Consider the following 23,103-nt stretch of genomic DNA (forward strand, 5'->3'; position numbering starts at 1 on the left):
GGGGGCAATAATGAGGGGAGAAAGGAAGTGATCTACAGGCATGATGAAAAATGAGGACAAATAAAGAGTCCTCAGATTCAGCTTTCTTAAAAACTTGTATCAATATACTACCATTGACCTTGAACCTTCCATGTGTGAATTTATTTATCATATCCTTATAATATTTGGTCTTATCCACCTCTCAGCACATTTACACTGTGTACAGTGAATAATTGCCTACCCTTAGGGTGTAATCCCATTAGCTACTTGTAGTGTGATGAAGTAATTATGGTAATTCCTTTTGCTTGTGCCGTAGCTTTTATGAGACCTCATGCGGGCCATTCCTTGTGACCTAAAAAGCCCATTTTAAACAGTGTACTGACCTTGGAACAGATTATATTTAAATAACAACATTATGATATACTTAAGCTCATTTGCATTGTTACTGATAGGCAATTACACATTCCTTTTTTTAAAGTGTGTTTTACAGAAAATTGCATTCCACCTTCCAATAACATATGTGTTTTAAATATATATTTATCAGGGAGTTAAAAGTACGTGCACATTTGCAGCTTTCTTTTTTTAGGCTTGATATAATGGCTTAGTGCTTATTTTGAAACATTGTTTCATGTATTTTGAACTTCTTCACATATTTTGGATATCTTCACATAACAAAATTTTTCCTACGTGGAATTACTGCATAATCAAAATTATGTACACTGTGGGCCTTTTGAAATACGGTTTTATGTTATGTGCAACAGCCAGCACGAGCCTTGGTCTCATATGCTCCAACTCCCTTTTCTTGCATGGCTGCGACATGCTTTCCTCTGCCTGAACTCCAGGGAAACTCAGGTTTGTTTTAAATTGCTATTTATTGAAATAAGACAATATCAAATAGTGGTTTATGATCCTGGCTTGTTCTCAAACCATTTAAACTTTAAGCTAACCAGAGTCCCTGGACCTTGGGTGTAATGGGAAGCTCTGGTTAGTTTAAAACCAGAAGCACTCACTAATTTTCTATCTGTAGCTTCACTGGGGAGGCACGGAAATGGGGAACATATGGAAATTCTTTCATTTATCAAAGAAAATCTCCATTCTCAAAACCTACTCATGACAATAGATCTCCAGGAAGGAAAAGATCAGCTGAGAGGTTCAGACCCTCATCAAATCCAAGAAAGTGGCACAGGTACTAGATCTGTGAATCTCAGTGGCACATATAACTCTGTGAGCAAAGCACCACACCTATCCTCTCCAACACTCTACTACCCCTCCAGAAAGACATCACATCAAGCAGACAACTGCACGTTAAAGTCCCCCACCACTTTTACTGAGCCTTGAGATGGTGGACAGTGTGATCCAGCCTACATAGGGGCTCTCCTTTTCATGTTCCGTCGACAACAACGATCACCCTGGATGCCAGTCTCACGGGGTGAGAAGTTCACTGCAGAGATCTAAGCATCCAAGGGCTATGGTCTCCAACAGAAGCATCAGTGAGCATCAGTTGGTTAGAGCTTCAAGCAGCTTGCTTAGCCCTATAACACTTTGCTCCTCGTCTCCAACTCATCAGTGTCCTAATACGTACATATTCCACCACAGTGAAATCTCCACCTGATCTTTGGAGTTTTGTGCAGTAGTAAGTATCTCTTCTCCTCAGCTGAGCATAATAAAACTTCTAGTCACTTATTGCTGAGCTCATCTCCAGTCTCCTGAACACACAAGCAGACAGGCTGAGGCACAGGGAAAGCTACCAAGAAGAATGGCAACTGCATCCTGCAGTTTTCCAACAGCTCCTGTCAAAGTTCAGATCCTATGGTTCTTTACCAGATTCCAGTCAGCATCAGTGGATACCTTATATGTTCTCCCCTTGTTCTCCCCTGGCCACCAGATTTTCTCTGCACCCTCCCTTCACTTTCTATCATGCCAATGGTGGTCCTCCAGAAGATCAGGGAAGAGAAAGTGAGAGTCCTTATCACACCATTCTGGCCTTGCAGCCCTTGGTTCCTTCAAATAAGCCACCTGGCACTTACCTCCCAACCACTTTTGACATGATTGCTTAAAGGGCTAACTTTAACATGCTCCTCGACCAGCCACAGATTCCCATCCTGAGACCTCCACAGAAGCCTCCCTTTGAACCGCTGAAAGAGATCTTTCTCAAACTACTGTCCTTCAAAGTTACCGTTTAGTGGCCACCATTTCATCTTGCATAATTTTGGAACTCAGCACTCTGTCCACAGCCAAGCACCTCTACCTCTGCACCTTTCACAAAGATAGGCTGTCTTCTGTACTGACCTAGCCTTCCTGCTTCCTAAAGTTACTTCTAGCTTCTATTTGGAGCAAGAACTTGTTCTTCCCTCCTTTTTTCCAAATTCAGTGCACCCACGAAAAAAGGTTTGGCATTCCCTGCATGTATTCAGAGCCCTAAAAGTCTGCATTGCTCAAACCAAAGAGCTCAGAAGGACAGAATCCTTCTTTGTGTCCTTCCACCCCTTTTTCTTGGGGAAAAAGGTAACTTCTGCCATCTTAGCCAGTTGGATAAAAGCTTGCATTGCTCTTTTCCTATGAAACTCAAAGGCTCCCTGTGCTTTCTCACATCACTGCTCACATCACTCATTCTGCGGCCCCCTCTGCCGCATTCTCCACTTATGCTCCCCTACTAGAAAAATGAAGGGTGGCCACCACTATCACATAGATGCCTTCGCTTCAGTGGAACCCACCTTTGATCGGAGGCTCCTACAAAGGTCCTCTTTCCATAACACTGCAGCATCTCTGCCGCCCAAGATTGGGATAGCTCTGGTATGTCCTAATCTGCTGACCTTTCATTGCAGGAATGGGGAAAAGTACAACGGTACCTATCCGTATCGTAGTTTTCCATTCCTGTAACTCCTGCTCTTTCTCAAGCTTAGGGAATTCGCAAATTGAATCCTGGGACCCCTTTGTCCCAAAACATTGTTGCCTGCCTTCAACCTGTGTGTAGAGCCAAGAGCCAATCTGCTGACCTTTCATTGGGAATGGAAAACTACAATTCGGGTAGTTTCTTAAAACAATTTGTGCTTCTTAAAAACAACAACACACACTTAAAAAAAACAAACTGATTTTTTCTCAGGTTACATAAAATAAATCAGATATTGCAAATAAGATAAACTAAAAAGAGCTGAACAGAAAGGTATTTGGGAACGTAAATTAGTATTTTATGTGCACACCCATCTTTTAACGAACTTTTCTAATAGTGGTCAGCTGCAGCATAGATTAGATTTAGAAGAACAGAATGAGCCTGTCTGAGAAGATATCAGATTATTACAGAGTTCAAAGTACTTACTGAGTTCATACAAGGTAAACCTAGGTGTCAGACTGGCTAGGAGGAGTTTTGTTAGGTTTTAAAGACAGGGCACGGAAGGGCAGCCATCTGTGCTGTCCATAGCTTATATTTTTTCAGGTTGTCAAATGGAAGGTTTAGCACCTTGAATAGCACTGAATGTGCCAAGGGCCAGTGTAACGGCGGTTGGTCTTAAATGTGAGGGCAAAATCATTTGGAAAACTGTGGCAAGATTTAAGAAAATATACTGCAGACAATATCAATGTCTCACATCGAATATAACTGATCTGTAGAAAGGTCTTTATGATCTGAAAATAGAGATAGTGTATGTACTTTCGTAACCAAATAAAATCTTTAATAAAAACATTCTTTTAAACACACACACACAAAGTATCATTGCAGTATAAACCGTTTTGAAGTTGAATGCTTAAAACTGTAGTCTTTGTATTGTCTTTGTCCGTTTTAGTGACTGTGTTTATGCGTACAAAGCTTCAAGCATGCACATTTCTTGATTTACAGTTTTCTGCGGTTCAACAAACAATTTATTGTGAGTGGAAGACTATGGCATATCCTCTCTCATAATAACAGGCACATAAAATGATAGACTTCTTAGCCATAATTGTTATAATGTGGAATGGAGAAGAAATGCATTTTTGGATGGGAAATGAACTTGTGCGTTCTGACCCAACTCTTGGATTTCTGCACATTTACTGTTCATCAGTGCCGTTGTCTGTGTGTTTAGACAGCCTTTCTCTGGAAGTGTAGGCTGGGTGGGGAGCTAACTATTACCCTTCCACTCTTGTCTCTCTCCCGACCTGCCAGCAATTCTTTATAGACCTTTTGAATTGTACAAATCTATTTGTTGCTTTTATTATGGTCACAACACTTTCATCCGTGGCAGTTGCTGATATCTTGACTTTCTTCAAAATACACAATGAGGATAAACTATTATGCATTCTCTTTTCAGTAGTTTTGGGCACCTCAAAAGCTGCATTGACATACAGATGTGTTTCAGTGAGCATGTTCTAAACACTTGTTATGTCTGACTTCCCATAGTCCTTGATGAAAATGTTCCCTGTGTACTAATGAGGAATATTCCTGCCTTTAAAAAATCATTACAAAGCAACCTTTGTAAATTCAAAACATCAGTGGATGACAGGGATTCTAGGAAAAAGGTGGGGGGAAGCAGACTACTTAAGACTTTAATCTAACTGGTGGCTGGGCCCAGTCTCTGTTCCCGTTCTTATAGCCTAGGGTAATGCACATATGTGATGTCCTTGCTATTAGGTGTCGAGCTAGCAGCTCTGGATAGTGTCAGACTCAGGGGCGGAAGAAGGGGGTGCGGAGGGGGTGGCCCGCCCCGAGTGTCACCACTGAGGAGGGATGACAAAATGGCAGGTGGCACTCACCATGGGGCCTGCAGCATGCCCGAGCCACACATCTCTCCTGGGAGTGATGCGGTGGTTTGGACACCTGCAGGCTCTGCGCTGCCCCAAACGGCCCACCCACCGCCTCTCCCTCAGCTGAAGGGCAGCTGAGTGGGAGGAGGCAGACAGACTCCTCGGAGGCCCCACATAGCGTCCTGCCCCGGCTTGCCCCACCAAACAGGCAGCTGGCGCCGCCCCTGGGCGTAGGGCACGCGCACCGCCCCAGGTGCCCGATCAGCTTGCTCCACCGCTGGTCAGACTGTCCTCTTGCTTCTATACTAATCTGTATACATGGGAACACAAAGTTGTAATGGAAGAAATGAAAAAGCTCCCAATTGCTGCTGTTCCTGTTGCAGGTTGTCCTACTCTTAGTTTTCTTTGTTTTTTGCCCCCCCCCCCCTTATTTGAAAGTAAGGTTAGGGCTGCTTCTTGTGATCTCTATCTGTTATGTGGAGACCTTTTGGCACATTCTCTATTCAGGGAATCATTCCTGAAGCAGTCTTGCCAGCATATTGTTGTGAAATGGAGACAAACCACTTGTTAGAGATAGAACTGTTTGGTGAACTAGCACGTGTGAATAGCTCACCTTATGATTTCAAGTAGTCTTCACACTATAGCTATTTCTGAGTAGCTGCTGTTATACAACCTAAGAATTAAGTTCAGGCATGCATATTCATTGCTTGATCTGCAACATGAAGTGGTAGCTTCTATGGGAAATGTCAACCACAGGCTCACAACCAAAGCCATCACTTCAAACACAGTACATTTCAGTGGTAACACTTCCATGCCTTCTAGTCCAAACCAGTTGTAAGTCACTGATGATTCATTTATCCTTAGTTTCATATTATTGAAGTCCAGCTTTAAACTAGACCAGTTCTAGAACAGAACAAGAAATTGAATGTAGGTTGTTGGAACAATATATCTCTTTTGAGCGCAGGGGATCAGAAAATACCCTTAGGGGTGAAAAACCATTAAAATAAAGTCTGTTTCTAATACTTGTAACACCAAAAATGAATTAGTGTAACCTCTGTAGCCTCAATCCTGAGCTTGAATTTCAAATGGCAGTTCAACAGTCCTTACCAGCACTTGAAATTTGAACGTAATTAACTGTTGTTTCAGCATGGCTACATAAATGCCTCAGGATGTTCTATCAAAGTTCCATTTCATGTTTTGGTTGAAGAAACAGACTAATGATTTAAAATGAAGTTAAATCATTTTTAGTTAAGCCACAGCTTTCTAAATTGCACAGATTCTGCATAAAGATGTAGCTTATGAACAATGGTGTAACTATGTCTTTGCAGTTATGTGAATTGTCAAGTTTTGGAATGGTTGAACTACTTATAGCGGCATTTATTGTCACTGGTAGTATAATAAAACATTATTTAGTGATTCAAAGATGTTTTCTTAATGCAGCAATCTATATTGAGCAAGAATAATTAATAAGAACTTTTGTAGGCATTTTGAATTGCTGCCAGACTTGTCATTTTTATCTCATCGGAGTCAGTGACAATAGCTCATTAATGCAGGGATATGTAATGTCTCTTCTTGTAGCTGTACATTTTCTGTGTCATTTTCACCATGACATTTAATGTCTAAGTGCCATCATTTAACAATATTTCTAGGCTTAGGCATGTATGGGAAATAGTACTGGTTATAGCTTCTGACTAGTCGAATATGGCATCTGTTTTCAAATATTTTTAGGGTATAACACATCTGACCAAGCCAACCTAACAGGATATCATGTAATGTCTCCTATTGTTTTAAATTTTTATACTAATAGTGTGGCCAATATATTAAGTGAGCTGTTAGCACATGAGTATGTAGAGATACTGGCCAAATTCACTGGGCTCCAGGTCAAGAAATGACTAGAGATTCAGGAGACCACTCCCCTAGATTATTACACCCCAAACAAAAGAGGAAAGGATGATGAGAAACAGCCTCTCACTCCCAAATCACATTAAAACAAATAGGATTGCATAAAGTCAAAGCCCAGTGAAGTAACTTTCAGGAAAATGTCATGCATCTGCTTGTATAGTCAATGTGGTGTAGTAGTCAGCGTGTTTGACCGGGACCTAGGAGACTAGGGTTCGTATTCCACCCTGGGCTCCACTTGATGCCAGACTAATCTACCTCCTGGAGAGGAAGAGGTGGTGTTTGCTACCTTGAGCTCCTTAGAGAAAATGTCGGATAGAAATGTAGTAATAAACACCTCTAGATACAGTATGGAGCCAACTGCAGTTGTTTCCTGAGTAAAACCTTATCATGCATCCTGAAAATTAAATAAATATGGATATTTGTTTTTAGAGGGAAGTTTTGTTGTTTAGTCGTTTAGTCGTGTCCGACTCTTCGTGACCCCATGGACCAGAGCACGCCAGGCACTCCTGTCTTCCACTGCCTCCCACAGTTTGGTCAAACTCATGCTGGTAGCTTCGAGAACACTGTCCAACCATCTCGTCCTCTGCCGTCCCCTTCTCCTTGTGCCCTCCATCTTTCCCAACATCAGGGTCTTTTCCAGGGAGTCTTCTCTTCTCATGAGGTGGCCAAAGTATTGGAGCCTCAGCTTCAGGATCTGTCCTTCCAGTGAGCACTCAGGGCTGATTTCCTTAAGAATGGATAGGTTTGATCTTCTTGCAGTCCATGGGACTCTCAAGAATCTCCTCCAGCACCATAATTCAAAAGCTATAACTATATAAAAGTTTGTCATCCTGGGCTAATTTGTGGGGAAGGATAGGATATAAACTGAATCAATAAATAATGGCAATGTGAACATTTATATGTGTTGTTAATTTTATTTACTTGATGAGGGGTTGTTGTTTTTTAATACACAGTTGTGATTTATGTTATTTCAGAGCCACCTGTTCCCATTGCACCACCTCAACTGTCATCAGTTGGAGCGACATATTTATGGATACAGTTGAATGCTAATTCTATCAATGGAGATGGACCTATTATTGTGAGAGAAGTAGAATATCGCACTTCAAGTGGAAGCTGGTATGATATACAACCAGTGGATTCCACAAGCTATAAAATTGGACACCTGGATCCTGACACAGAATATGAAATTAGTGTGTTACTCACTAGACCTGGTGAAGGAGGGACTGGATCTCCTGGACCAGCTCTTAAAACAAGAACAAAATGTGCTGGTGAGTAAACCTTTACATAGCTGCAATTCTAGTTCCCAGTGCATTTCTATCATGTTTTTTAAAATCCTGGATGACTTTTGCTTTGAAGCCAAATTAGTACTAGCAGTTAGTAATCCTGAAAGTTACCTATGGCAAGCATGATCACGCTAAAGATAAGCACTTGTAATTCCCATTGATTTCAGTTAGAGTTAAGTATGTGTTTAATACTTAAATCAATTACAAGTTAAAGAGCTAAACTGCTAGGTTGTGTTTTATTTTCTATTTGTTCATTCCTTACAACTTTGGGCCTTAATATCGTGCAGATGGATTTGTTAAGTGTCTCTCCGTGGAATGAAATAACAGCAAATAATAGGCATTAATTGTTTTTTGTAAAGCTGTCAAAGGGCTCTCTCCTTGTACATAATCATAATTCCAACATCTACTAACCGGAGGAGCATGAGGGTACACAAGGGGTGTGACTACAGCCATGGAAGTTGTCTAAATTTAATCAGAACTCACCATTAGCATGAAGAAAGGGAAAACTACACTCACCCTCTAATTACAGTGACATGACATGTTACCAAAGGTGCAGACACTTAGGTACAAATTCACTCTTAAAAACACTGAATCAAACATCAGCTATAAGTGATAAATATGGAAAGGCCTTGGGCTGGATCCAAACTTAGTTAGATTTAGGTCACACTAAAATCATTGGGATGAATTAAGTTATGCCTAATCTGTTCCATTGATTTTAACTGAACCTATGTTCAGCTAACCAGGGACGCGGGTGGCGCTGTGGGTTAAAGCCTCAGCGCCTAGGACTTGCCGATCGAAAGGTCGGCGGTTCGAATCCCCGTGGCGGGGTGCGCTCCCGTTGCTCGGTCCCAGCGCCTGCCAACCTAGCAGTTCGAAAGCACCCCCGGGTGCAAGTAGATAAATAGGGACCGCTTACTAGTGGGAAGGTAAACGGCGTTCCGTGTGCTGCGCTGGCTCGTCAGATGCAGCTTGTCACGCTGGCCACGTGACCCGGAAGTGTCTCCGGACAGCGCTGGCCCCCGGCCTCTTGAGTGAGATGGGCGCAGAACCCTAGAGTCTGTCAAGACTGGCCCGTACGGGCAGGGGTACCTTTACCTTTACCTTTTTATGTTCAGCTAACAGCATAGGTCTAACCCATAGACTCTTCCATTGTAAATCATTGGTGTTAGCCTTTCTACCTATAAAAAGATACAAATGAGAGCTCTAGTAAAATCATCCTGGGTGAGAGAAGTAGAATTGTTAGCATTACATAAAACTTGGTATTATAGCACACCTAGTAGATAAGCAGCACACTAAAGATTGTAAAACTTACTGTTCTTCCCTCTTAGTTTCAATTCCGTTTTGAGAATGAAAGATAGTAAGTTATTATTTCATATCCGGGGGCTCAACCCCATAACCCTGAAATTATGAGTCTCATACTCTACCGACTGAGCTATTGTTTACTTTTTGTAAAAAAAAAAACCTTGAGTATGCTTAGATGCATATGACCACAAAAACTATTTGTATGGTCTCGCTTAGATTCCTGCTCCAAAATTTCTTCTCTATTGTCAAAGAGCAGAGGGAGAAGTGAGCAATGCTCAGGAGATACCCTAGTCTTCGCTCTGTTGTCTAACATAACTCCACCTATGCTTAAGAGTGTTTTACAGAGTATGCATGCTGACTCAGAAGTACAATTGAATTCAGTGGGGCTTATTCCCCATTGGTAAGTGGGTATAGGAGTGTAGCCTTAGGGTGCAGCCCTATGTGTTGAATGGGTTTAAACCTCATTCAACACAATAGGACTTGTTCCTGCGTAAACATGTATAAGAATATACTTTTCAAATGGTTAAAAAGTTGCATAGGCTGCTAATAATAAATCAGTGAAACTACTTAGCGGTGAAGCTATGCTTTCTCAAATATGCACCGTAGAATTGACAGAATGGGTAGTCCTTTAAGAGATGAATCATTGTGCCTTTTAAATTGTGGTGATAATTGTATGCTACAAGCTTGTTCCCTTGGGGAAGAGCAGACCACTTTGAGACTCAAAGCACTGAAAGAAGTTGCATTTTTTTAATTTTAATAGTTCCCTGAAATGCTTTTTTTCTTTCTTTCTTTTTTGGCCAGGCACAATGAGATTCAAGTAAGTTAGAACATTCTAGCACTGATAAATAAATGTACCTATAATTACAATGCAAAGAAAATAAAGAGAATGTTCTCCAAAAGTAGCTGTAAAATTCTCAGAGAGCTGTTTACATATTGTTCATGAAAATGCTTTATGCTGTGGTATGAAAAAGTAGAGCCCTGTGTATTGGGAAGGGAAGCATGTTTCAGGCTAAATGAATAAGTTTCCATTTCAAATTATACTTCCATAACTTGCATGTTTCTTGCTGAAATATTCAAATTCAGATATATACAGCTATGAACGTTTTCAGATCTATGCTATGCATATTTGCTCAAAAGTAAGTCCCGCTGTGTTCAGTGGGACTTATTCCCACAAAAGTAGCCAAGGACTTCCATCTCTGAGAAATATGCTGAGTTTCTAGAAGACGTGTACAGGTCTTGTTGTAGCAACTGCAGGTCCTAGGCAATCTCCCTTGCCCATGCAAATCTATTGTCAGCCAAGCTTTATTTGCATTCTCCCTGATCCCTGCCTGTCACAGACTTTGTGTGAATGTGGGTCCAAACACAGATTGGCTTGGAAAGGAGCTGAGGCTGTCTAGAAAAGTTCACTGATGAGTAGGTGCATATGGCCAAACCTTTTCCTCTTTTATCTGAGTAGCAGGCAAGCACTGTTGCACCGGACGTTGCTTTATAAACTCATCCAGGTATTCAGAATTATACTTCAGAAATTGTAGAAGCTTTACTGTATGCACATACCTACATAGCAGGTATGCTGGATCACAGCTACAGTTTTACCTTTGAGGAAGATCCTAGTATGGCCTATCCCTGAAACTGACTGTATTAGCTGTTTGAGGTGGAAGAGGATATGGTTTTCAGGCATTGTTTAGTGTTTTCTGCTTGTATCTTGTCAGACCAGTATTGTTGATGGTGACTGGCAGATGCTTTTCAGCATTTCCCATTGAGCAAGGTTTCCCAAACTTGGGTCTCCAACTGTTTTTGGACTACAGTTCCCATCACCCTTGAGCACGAATCCTGGTAGCTAGGGATGATGGGAGTTGTAGCTGGAGACCTAAGTTTGAGAAACCCAGCCATGGAGGAAACAGAACTGGGAATAATTTGGGAGTGGCATTCCATACTCTTGTGCTAAAAAAGGTAAAGGGACCCTTGACCGTTAGGTCCGGCCGCGGACGACTCTGGGGTTGCGGCGCTCATCTCACTTTACTGGCCGAGGGAGCCAACGTACAGCTTCCGGGTCATGTGGCCAGCATGACTAAGCCGCTTCTGGTGAACCAGAGCAGCGCACGGAAATGCCGTTTACCTTCCCGCCAGAGCGGTACCTATTTATCTACTTGCACTTCATGCTTTCGAACTGCTAGCTTAGCAGGAGCAGGGACCGAGCAATGGGAACTCACCCTGTCGTGGGGATTTGAACCACCAACTTTCTGATCAGCAAGCCCTAGGCTCTGTGGTTTAACCCACAGCGCCACCTGTGTCTTGTGCTACTCCTGTTCATTTCCATGAAACTTTCATAAGAAAACTCCCAGTAGATTGTTCCATTTCTCAAATACCAACCCAAAAGTACCAGTCCCCCCTACAACACCCCCCCAGAGAGAGAGAGAGAGGAAGTTATACATTCATTTATTAATTACTATTTTAAATATATTGTAATATTAGTATGCTAGCCTTTTCTTAACTTTAGAATAGAATAATATATTGAAAGTAAGTGAGGCTTGTTAATGTTTTTATACTAATTTCTGCAGAGTGATAAAACAGATTAGTTCCATTGTTCTTTATTTTGACATTTATAAGTGCTGCAGTGTTTTTTAAATCAACCTTTATAAAAGTTCTGATGTGCTTCAAAATGATTTGCTCAAAATTATATGTACATTAAAAGAATAAAACTTTCTTACAATCAGGATAATTTCAGAATGGAAAATGTGTAGCTAAAATGCGCTAATAAAAAGGACAGCTAATTGGGGTATTAGGAAGACACTTCCATTCTTAACACAGAATTGGAAACTGTGAAAATTCTGCATGCCTGAAGCTCACTGACCTAGAATAATTTAATGTAATTTACTGATGTCTTATCCTGTAGCCATTTAATTTGCAGAAAAATGTCTCTAAAGTAGGAAGTATATTAATTTCATGTTGACTTATCAGCCTTATTTGAAATATTCTTTGCTAATCAGCCTTCCCCTCTTTTAGCACTTATTTGCAGGTAGTAATGTTTATATTCTTTTGCTTCAACTTCCCTACTTATGTGAGCAGTTATAAATAATTGAATTTGTAGATGCGCTTGAAAAATGTAACATACTTAGAATTGCTTCTGCCATTTTTACATAATTGCTGTTTGTGACCAGATAATGGGCCACCACAAGAGGGGTGGTGTATATGGATAAATGCTCCTGAAAACATAAGCTTCTCATCCAAAATAATGTTTATATGAAGCAGAAAATACATTTTTGATGCAAAATAAATTAATTGAATTATAGTGCATAATTGCATTAGTGTCACTACTGGTGTTATAACTAATTCTATTAGGAGAACGTAGAAGCAAATGTAACTTACTGATAGGATTCCTAAACAGGAAATAACTCTCTCTCTGCATAATGTTTTGGCAGAATCCAAAGTATACCTCTAGACACAAATAACAATAAATAGCTGTAACCTGCAAATCCTAGACATAAATATGTTGAACTTATTGGGTAGTAAAATATTGGGTTCTATCCGATCTCTCTGTTCATAGCAGCAATTCTAATAAATTGCCCTTCTCCTGCAGGCCTTTTCAGAGCTCCCAATGGGTTCCCCAATCCTTTGATTTAGATTAGGGGGTGCAAGAGGATGCAGAGGCAAGGGCGATTCAGTGAAAATCTCCTTGTTCATAGAAGCCCCCACTGGATTGAAGAGCCTTCTGATACAACCCCTTTAGAGTAATGACAAGCAGTAATAACAGAATCTTAACTGCAAGAAAGAGGATTATCCCACAATCACCAAATGCTCAATAGCGTTAAACTCTACTTTCTAAAGTGTTGGTTCACTGTGTATGTCTGCGAGCACTTGCTCAGATTAATCACAGTTCCACCTGGTTTGGATATAAAAAAGAGAAGTACAGTAGAGTTCCATTACCATGCCAATAAAAGCTAAATAGATCCTAATCATCTTGGGAGACAAAGTAGACCCTTGTATCAGGGATAATAGCATTTCTAATAGAAACCAGTGTGTGCGAAATTATTATTATTCTGCATAAATCTCTTTATTTTAGACAAATTCTAGGTAATCTAAGTGGGGATGTGTCTCTGTCACTTCTGGTAAAGGATAGTGGTGCTTGCGGTACCTTTGTAGTCAGCCATTATTTGTGCTGGCCATTGAGCCTCTGTTACATGTGCAAGACTTGAGCAAGGTGTCAGTTTCTCACTTTGCATGGCTTTGGGGGAGACACAGAAGTGGCGGGAATCCCTCTCCAAAGCATAGAACGGGGTTTGCCAACCTTTGGGGACACGTTTGCAATCTGGAGAAGCTGGACACCGCACATATACAGCACAGCCAAGCACACACCATAGTCTATACTGTTAGTTACAATAGAATGTTTTTTTTCAAGCCTAATTTCCCTTGGGGAGAGGACCCTCTGGGTTCCACAGAAAGCCTCTGAGGATACATGTGCACCTGTGAGCACCACATTGGTGATCACTGGCCTAGTGCAGGGTGAATAAAGAACTCTGTACTTTCACTGACTTGTAGAAGACTCAGGGGTTATTCTCTCACTGTGCATTGGAGGACAGATAGAATCAGACTGCAAAGTGAGAGACCAACATCTACAATTTATCCATGGTCTTGATTTTTCATATTATGCTTATTCACAAATGCTGTTACCAGGCAAAAAAATAACAGCATAAATAATAATTTGAAGGCACTGATGAGGTATTTCAGGATGTTTTTTTAAAAAAACTGTAAGCTTTAGTCTCTTTTTCAGTCTCCTTAACTTGAACAAATTTGGCAAGAAACTTTTAACAGGTATCCATCTAGCTTCATTGAAAATACATTAATACAAATGCTAGGTATTCAAGATCATACAGATATTCCCCCCCTCTCTTACATTCCCAAGCGGGTTGACAGTTGTGACAGAATTGAGAAAACAGGGAATCCACTGCAGAGTTGACATTCTCATCAAGGACTTATCCAGGGAAGAAATGATTCTATATCCAGTTAATGTGATATATTGACTCAGCGTACATTAATTTGCCATAAATCCAGGCAAAAGCAATCTCATTTAAAGAAGGGCACTGACTCATTTATGGTTTCATAAAAATATCAAAACAGACGAAGATGTATTTGGGAAGATAAATTCAGGGGGAAAAGAATGTTACCACAGTTTAGGCTATTTGAGAATAACCACTGATTCTATACACAGTTATGCATTGATATAGTTTAGAACTATGTCTAGTGCTGCTCTGAACTTTCGTTTTGAGTCAGTTTTTTACTTGAAAGTTGTTATTTTGGGGGTGGGCAGAGGAGGTTCCATAAAAAACAGTGATAGGTACCTTTTGTACCTTGGCAGATAAGGTAAAGGTAAAGGTACCCCTGCCCGTACGGCCCAGTCTTGCCAGACTCTAGGGTTGTGCGCTCATCTCACTCTAGAGGCCGGGAGCCAGCGCTGTCCGCAGACACTTCCGGGTCACGTGGCCAGCATGACAAAGCTGCATCTGGCGAGCCAGAGCCGCACACGGAAACGCCGTTTACCTTCCCGCCAGTAAGCGGTCCCTATTTATCTACTTGCACCCGGGGGTGCTTTCGAACTGCTAGGTTGGCAGGCGCTGGGACCGAACGACGGGAGCGCACCCCGCTGCGGGGATTCGAACCACCGACCTTTCGATCGGCAAGTCCTAGGCGCTGAGGCTTTAACCCACAGCGCCACCTGCGTCCCTACCTTGGCAGATAGGCGGTATATAAATGGGGGAAATACATGCTTATGTTCTGAATTTCATCGTGCTGTTTTGTGGGTAATCTCTCCGCCCACATTCTCCTCCACCTGTCATCTGGTTTAAGATACAGGCAGACACATACCATATTTTTCCATGTACAAGACTAGGGTTTTCCCCTTAATGTCAAAAATTAGGGGGCGTCTTATACTCTGGGCCATCTCCCCCCCCCCCATTTTCTTAAATCTGAGTCCCCCAAAATAGGGGGTGTCTTATACATGGGGGCGTCTTATAGATGGAAAAATACGGTAATTTAATTAATGAATTTTGCACAGCAGTTTAATTAAAATTTGTGCTCGTGCACATCAGTGACCTGTAAGGGACCAAAAAAAACCTCAAAGTGAAAACTGGCATAGTGTTTATATACACAGCAATCTGAATGAAGTCTGGAACAAAAAAATGGATGAATGGTAGAATGCTAACTCATCGGTGCTGCTCCACAAAAGAGGTAATTAAGAGTTTTAAATATGAGGGTGGGGGATTCCGATGGGGGTGGGGGATTTCAATAGTATCACTAGAATTATTGAGGGGTCTTTGGGTATCTGTGTTCGGGTTTTTCCGCAGCCATTGTTCTCTGAGTTTGCTGGCTTTTTGTGCCATTTTTTTTTTAAACCTGAAAGTACTTGTTCACAGAATTATACTAGCTACTCAAAGATCATGTAGTGAACAGGGTGACCAAACAGGGCAACATAGTGAGTCTAGTCTGGTTACATCATAAGATCATTGATAGCGAATGAAGCCCTTCCATTGCCCTCATTCTGAGGAGGGAGAAAACATATTTCTATTGCACAGGCATCTAGGCTGTTATTTCTTTACTTGTTTCACTGGCAGTTCCATTATCCACCTGCATTGCATAACAAGACTTTCACCCCCATCTACTTGCATATATTTGTATATCATTTAAAAATAGTTTTGAATATAAGATATTTGTTTATTTCAATTTATGAATCATTTCCCATAAAGTATCTTGAAACAATTTCACAGTAAAACAGCAGCAAGTAAAATAATAACACAGAGACATACATAAAAAACAGTATCTGAAGATTCAAGTTTCTGTTCTTTTTCTTTGGTACAGCAACGCAATATCTTGTGGCAGGACATCTTGGGGATTAAAAAATAGCTGTCTATTTTGATAATAACACACTGTTTTCAAACTCATGTGAAAGACTGAGGCTTAACTGTTTTTTAAGATTGAAAAATTCTGGATAGTTTACTTGTATTCTCTGTAGAACCCCAAACAGAATTTCACTGATGTTATTGTTACATGAGAGGATATTGATGTACCTCCAGAGTGTACAATACATCATTATATAACTGGCAATACTTGGTTTAAAGCAGTTCACAAGCAGGATATAAAGACACCACATCCATGGTTTGGAATGACATGATAGAAACTAGTCTGCTGTGGAATAATGCTTGTCACAAACCCATCAGACAAAATTCAGGACATTGTATTTCTCCCTCAGGTGCCATGAAGCCCAAGTCAATAGTTTGTTAAGCTTTAAAAGTTTGCTTTTCTTTGATGGAACCACATTGATGATCTGCCTTTGCTTAAAACTTGCTTTTTGGTTGAAAATGAAGCTTTAAAAATAGCCCAAGGGATTCACTCCCTTTTGAGCAACAAACACAAAATGGCTGCTTGAATGTGGTGTATTAGGATTTCATTGCCTCCGCTGTGCAGGCTTATAAAGGAACTGTAACCAAACTGTACTGACATATATATCCCGTATAACTTTAAATGACTAGCAGTTTTCCTCACAGCAGTGCAAATATAGTCACATTCTGTGTGTGTGCATGCACACCCATGCAATTACATGTATGTGCATGCACACACACATTTAAAACATAATAAATTGTCCAGTTTCACATTGAGCCTACATTTTCAAACCACTCTTTTTATAAAACCATCTATAGCAACTAAATTAAAGGGCATGAGTCCCAGGAGTCTCTTAACTTTTAGAGCCTGTTAACAGAGAACGCTGTGTGTTAACCCTAAATGCATATAAACAAGAGGGGGGAAAGTCACTTTAGATGAACTCTAAAATTTCAATGCAAGTATAATACAAGCTCTGTGAGATGATAATGCATTGAGGTTACTAATGCTGCCAAGAGCACCTTTATAACCTTGCAGGAAAATGCAGTATTTTGGTACTCTGCTGGAATATTTTTGCAGCAACATCTAGTACTCTGAGCTGACTTCAAGGTTTTCTAAAGGAAATGTGTCCTTTATGGCCCCTTTGAAGAATTACTTACAGAGCAATCGTAACTCTGGCAGGGGAGCAATGGGACAGAGCAAAGCGGTGGAGCTTTTGTAACTCTGTACCCCAGTGTGGCCCTGATATCATTGAGAAGACCACGGAAGGTGGTGACCGTTCCAGAGCCACCACTGCAGCCGAAACCCTGCTGCTCACACTGGCCAGAGTGGAAGGCGGAAAGATGGTTCAATCAGTATTTTTCACAGGCATAGCAGAGAAGCCAGGAGTGTTCCTATCTCCAGGAGTTGGCCCGATATTAGATTCAGCGGATCCTTAGGTGCCCTGTTTCAGGGCCCACTACTGGTGGCAGCATGGCCTCTGCTCTGCTTTCCATAACAGTAGTCAAGGCGTCTGCATGAATGAGAATGTCGCTTTACTCTACCCTTGGTAATGGGAACCAGGGATAAAGACTGTGGCTTTATCCCCGTAATCCCACTTCCTAGGGAGTAGCCTAGCTGAGCACTCTGGATCTTCTTAAAGGGTAAGCATGCATATGATTGGGTTGTTTTGCTGCAAGTGGAACAGATCTGTAAAATACACAAGCACTGCTTGCAGTCATCTATTATTTGAATATCCAGTGAGAGTGACAGGATGCAAAAAGTTTTTGACCGCATAATGAGATTCTAGTTTTGCTGCTCTTTTAACAGCCAGTATCAGATCGTCCTCCTACATACAATGGAAATTGCAGAGTATTTGGTATTTACAGTAGGAAGTCTGTAGTTCAGCCTCCTTCAATATAAAATAGATGTGTAAGAAATCAGTAAACAGGTGCTGACACACTGTGAGGAAATTAAGGCCTGACAAAGTAAGGTGAGGATGTGTCAGATTGTTAAATTTAAACGGCTGAAAAGACTGAACTTTTAGTGAGTAGAGGCTGTTTATGGAAGACAGAGCAAAAAACAAAATCCCTCTCTCTTTCTCTCTCTGTGTTTCTCTCTGGATTTTAGTCACTTGCCACACAATATTTTTTCAACATTTTTGCAGATTTCAGGTCTTGATATATTCTTCCATTTTAGTCAGATGAGATCCATTGAAATTAATGAACAGGATAACTTAGATTAATTAATTTCAATATGGCTACTCTTGGTAATACTTAGTTGGATTATTTCCAGAATTATTTGTTACGTAATTTTTTTATAGAATTGTAGAGTTGGAAGGGACAACAAGGGTCATTTAGTTCAACCCCCTGCAATGCAGTAATATTTTTGCCCAATGTGGGGCTCAAACCCACGACCCTGATATTAAGAGTCTCGTGCTCCACTGACTGAACTATCCCAGTGGTATTTTGCATCTTGTTGCATTTTCAGCAGAAGTACATTATGATAGAATGATTCATGCCAAGACTTCAAGCAGTATTAGAGCTGTCTTGGAGCATTTGGATTCAGTTAATATACATACTGTTTTCAGGTAGTTCTTGTTGTGACATCATTATCCCTAGAACTCAAGTGGAAGATATGAGTGTTTGGTGTTTGTATTGTAACAGCATTAAATTTTAGTCCTGGATTTTCTACTTACAAAGAAATAACTAGTTAAGTACCTTGTGTCTCAGATTTTTCTTTTATTCCCTCGACCTGATAATTATTTTTCTCTGTTCCTTTGTTTTGCAGAATTGCTCTAGTTAGCATTTACAGTGGCTACATTTGCTGCCTTCTTAGTCATGACAGTATAGTTAACACTTTATGGACTTCAGAACAGTCAGACATTTCAAGCAGCCATGTTGGTCCTTTAGGTGGTGGTAGAGAATCCAAATAAATGTAATGGCCTTCATTTTAGGACCCACTAAAAATCACAAAGGAATGAGCAAACTTCAAAGCAGCCCTTCAGCACAAATGTTTTTACCCATTTTTGTGTATTTCTCCTAATACATGAATTTTGTATGTAATTTTGCCTAGTGTACACATTTTTGCAAGCAATTTCCCCATATGAATTTTTATACATTATTTTCACTAATCATTCCATTTATGTGCACAGTTTTGTCTAACATCCATGTTCTTTTATATAATTTGGGTTGCAGAATTGCATTGCAAAGTTTAGAGAGGTGTGAATTTCAAAGACTAGTTTCATTTTGGTTTGCCTATTGGTTCAGGAAGTGCAAATTAAGTAGGTTTGCATTAAAATACGAACAGAACAATTTTTTCCCTATCCCTGTGTATGGATACATACGGCTATAGCTATTCACTGTTAAATGCAGTGTAGAACTCTGCATTAAAGTTGAAGAAGAGCTATTTGCAGACAGATTCCTTGTTTTCAGCTTTTCCATCTAGACTAAATTGGGAAATGTTTTTATACTGATACTAGTCTGTATATATTGCCTAAGTATATTTTTGCCCTAGGTAAACATAAAGTTTTCTCTGATATTATTCACCCTTTATGTGGCATTGCAGTAATGTAATACCATGAATCCAGAGAAAAATTGTCAATTACAGATATTCACTCCCATGCTCTGGTAGCCAACCAGCAACTGAGAGAAAAAAAGCTTTGCTCATCTATGTCCTTCGCATTTCATTTCCAAGAGTGGAGTTTCATCTGTAGAACTCATTCTGATAAGCTCACTGAACTGCAGAAATTGTCTCCTCTCAGTAAATCCGCATTTACACATGTTGTTTAGTGCATCCACCACTGACTAAATCATAGTATGAAAAGGGCATAAAATTTGTACACGACAGCCTACAGAGTGTGTATAGTTCCTGACCCCAATCACTGCCTTAGCAAAATGGCCTACCCCTGATAGATAGGGATGTTGTAGTCATAATGAAAAATTGTTGCTCAGAGGCTTTCTAGCTATTTCCTCACCGCCTCCCCCATTTCATTGTGTGCCTTGGGGGAAGGAGATTAAATACATTTCTCAAACCATTGGATAGGGTGTGTTAAATGAAGTTGTTTTGTTGCTTGCATTACTCTCAGGGTTTGTAAACATGGAAATATAACAAAAAATAAAGGTCTCCCATGTATAGGGTTACTTTTTGAAATTTGCCGAGTAAAAATGTCACCTTCTTTGATCCCAGAGGTAATTAGTATTTCCATTTTAAAAATGGACAGATTATAATATTTGACCCTTTGTATACATAAATGATCCACACAGCTCTGCTGCAATCCATACACTATTTATTCCTATTAAATTCATGTTAACATCACATTATTTAATATGAAACAAATCAATAAACAAAACTAATGTCAATCTGTATATCTAACATCTGCTTGCATTACTTGTTTGAGAAACCTGGATAGCTTTCTTAACTTGCGATGGACTCTGTTTATGCCCAAGAACCACTTGTGGTATCTGTAGCCCTGTTCATCTGTAGCCGAGAGGGGGCAATGACAATAAAGATTTATTATTATTATTATTATTATTATTATTATTATTATTATTATTATTATTATATGTGAAGAGAGTCCATGCTGTGGCTGGGGATAGGGCCATGCTGCTAACCATGCCTTTGGTACATTGCTGACAGCTTGGACCTGCTCCTGATATCTGCATGTTGAGCAGATGTTGAAAGGGGTTTGTGTTTTGCCTCTTTTTAACACTGGGTTGAACTGGGTGTTATTCTCCCCTGGATCGTTGGCCCTGGGGGTATTTGGGAGCAAAGTGTGCCTTTGGGAGCAAAGTTCTGCCTTCCGTGCCACCAGGCAACATGTGTAAAAATCCAGTGCATGTATGCAGTTAATATCCCAGATGAAATACACATTTGAATGTGCACTGACATCAGAGCTGGGACAGTCGTCCCAAGTGGGATGGCAGGCTGGAGGAACTCTTGTTCTCCATGATGCATGGGTGAGTTGTCTGGATAAGATGCAGATCTACCAATAAGTGCAAGTGTGTTGTGAGGCTGAGACACTAGGTTGAATCAAGACTTTGCCTCCCCTGAAAGAAAGGGCTCTTTTAGCCTATGTAAAGCATCTGATTCAGCTGAGGAATTCTGGTGGTGGGATGGTAGAAGAGAATTTTTGTTGTTGATTTCCCCCTACTTCCTATGTTCTCGAAACTTCTGCTCTCAATAGTTGGGGAACCCTCCGAAATAGCCTGGGAGATGGCATGAAGATTGCAGTGGGAGAAGGAAATGGGCAAAACTTCCTTCTCACTTAATCCCCTAAGTGAAATTCCACTCTGAACATACTAATAACAGCAGTAGGAAACCCTGGATACCACCCTCTACACTTGGGAAAATACTCTTGGTTGAGACTGGTTCAGCTGCTTCCAGGAAAACAAAAACATGTTTGTTTCCCTTGAAATCCATCTAGGTGCAGTAACAAAGATAAAGCTTAACATTCTTTTCCCCAGGCTAGAACTTAAAAAGTGTTTCTTTTAATCTTGGCTACCAAAGTAGGTATCGTTCAAGAAAATTTTATCTCCTTGTTGGAAAAGGAGAAGGCAATATTCTTGGCATCCAGCATTGTCCTAGTTTTATTCTACTTGGCACCCAGCAAGAATGATTAGTTCAGGATACCAGCACATATGAGCTTGATTAACCAAAGAATTCAGATACTGCCTGGCAAAAATGTGTGCCTGTTGTTAATACATCTAATTTTTCTACTTGGCTGCCCCCCCTGAAGGTTTCTTGTAACCTTGGATTTTATTTAAACCTATTTAAAAGTGTTTAAGCTTCAAATAGCATCATGTCAGCTGACAAATACAAATTAGAGAACTTTTAGTTACTTATGGCACAGCCCTTCCTAATACACCCATCTGAATTGAGTTGGAGACATTTTGTATTAATTATTTGCTTGCAGCTCCCCCCCCCCCAAGTAAAACAGCAGTTGACATGCCTTTTCATTGTATGAGAAGAGCTCAGTTTGATAACAAAAATATTACATTCAGTAAATGCAGTAAGTGTGAAGTATTTTTCCATTCATGTTCTTGTCAAAAGAAAACTGCCCTGAGATATTTCCTAATAGAGAAGAAACTTTTATTTATACTTTTAGTTTATTTTTGTTGCAAAAGATTTTACATACCTCAGAGAACCTCTAAAGTGGAGGTTCGTTTCTATGCCCTAGCCTCGGGATCAGAGTTTGTTGCAGATTTAGTTGCAGATAAGCATTTGGTTTTCTCAGCTGCTGTAAGCAATCTGAGTGTGCAGTGCCAATATCCAGTGCCTCTGATGTGGTTGCTGGAACTTCTTGCATACTGGACTCAAAAGGCTGCTAAACAATTTTCTGGGGATTTCAAGCTTTGAGCCCATTCGTCTGCCACATCCTTCCACTGCTGTAAAAAACTGAATTATGGTTGCCAGGACTTCGCCATCTGGCTTCCCCAATTTTCCCACCTTGGTGGTCATTTTTGAGTTCTTGTTAGGGAGAGTGTAGATAACTTCCTGTCCAGAAAAAGGGCATTGAAATGTGTGGTAAATGGTTGCTCATGGTGCAGGAGAGACTTACAAAATTTTTGATGATCTGATAAGGTCTGCGAAGGCTAATAGGGTAAACAATGCCGTGAGGTCAGAGCAATCAGATCAAGCCTCCATTTGGATCCACTTATGTCACTTCCTTGCAAGAAGATCCATTCTGAAGGAAATCAGCCCTGAGTGCTCACTGGAAGGACAGATCGTGAAGTTGAGGCTACAATACTTTGGCCACCTCATGAGAAGAGAAGACTCCCTGGAAAAGACCCTGATGTTGGGAAAGACTGAGAGCACAAGGAGAAGGGGACGACAGAGGGCGAGATGGCTGGACAGTGTTCTTGAAGCTACCAGCATGAGTTTGACCAAACTGCGGGAGGCAGTGGAAGACAGGAGTGCCGGGCGTGCTCTGGTCCATGGGGTCACGAAGAGTCGGACACGACTAAATGACTAAACAACAACAACATGTCACTTCCTGCACTCAACTCCAAAACTCCGGATAACTTCACTCAGTGATTTCATGTGATTTTTAAAAAGGATGTGTTAAAAGCATCCTCAG

The 23,103-nt window shown here is 40.6% G+C and overlaps 1 protein-coding gene across 15 annotated transcripts in view; it reads left to right on the forward strand.

The window, feature by feature from the left end:
• Positions 1-23,103, forward strand: part of PTPRM (protein tyrosine phosphatase receptor type M) — a 409,846-nt gene that overhangs the window by 167,942 nt on the left and 218,801 nt on the right. For all 15 annotated transcript variants that reach the window (XM_028737325.2, XM_028737333.2, XM_077933147.1 and 12 more), the window contains exon 7: positions 7,569-7,862. In XM_028737325.2, coding sequence (XP_028593158.1) covers positions 7,569-7,862 — 294 coding nt within the window. The remainder of the gene's footprint in view (positions 1-7,568; positions 7,863-23,103) is intronic.

Source organism: Podarcis muralis, chromosome 8, assembly GCF_964188315.1.
Source record: "Podarcis muralis chromosome 8, rPodMur119.hap1.1, whole genome shotgun sequence".
NCBI classification, from domain to species: domain Eukaryota; kingdom Metazoa; phylum Chordata; class Lepidosauria; order Squamata; family Lacertidae; genus Podarcis; species Podarcis muralis.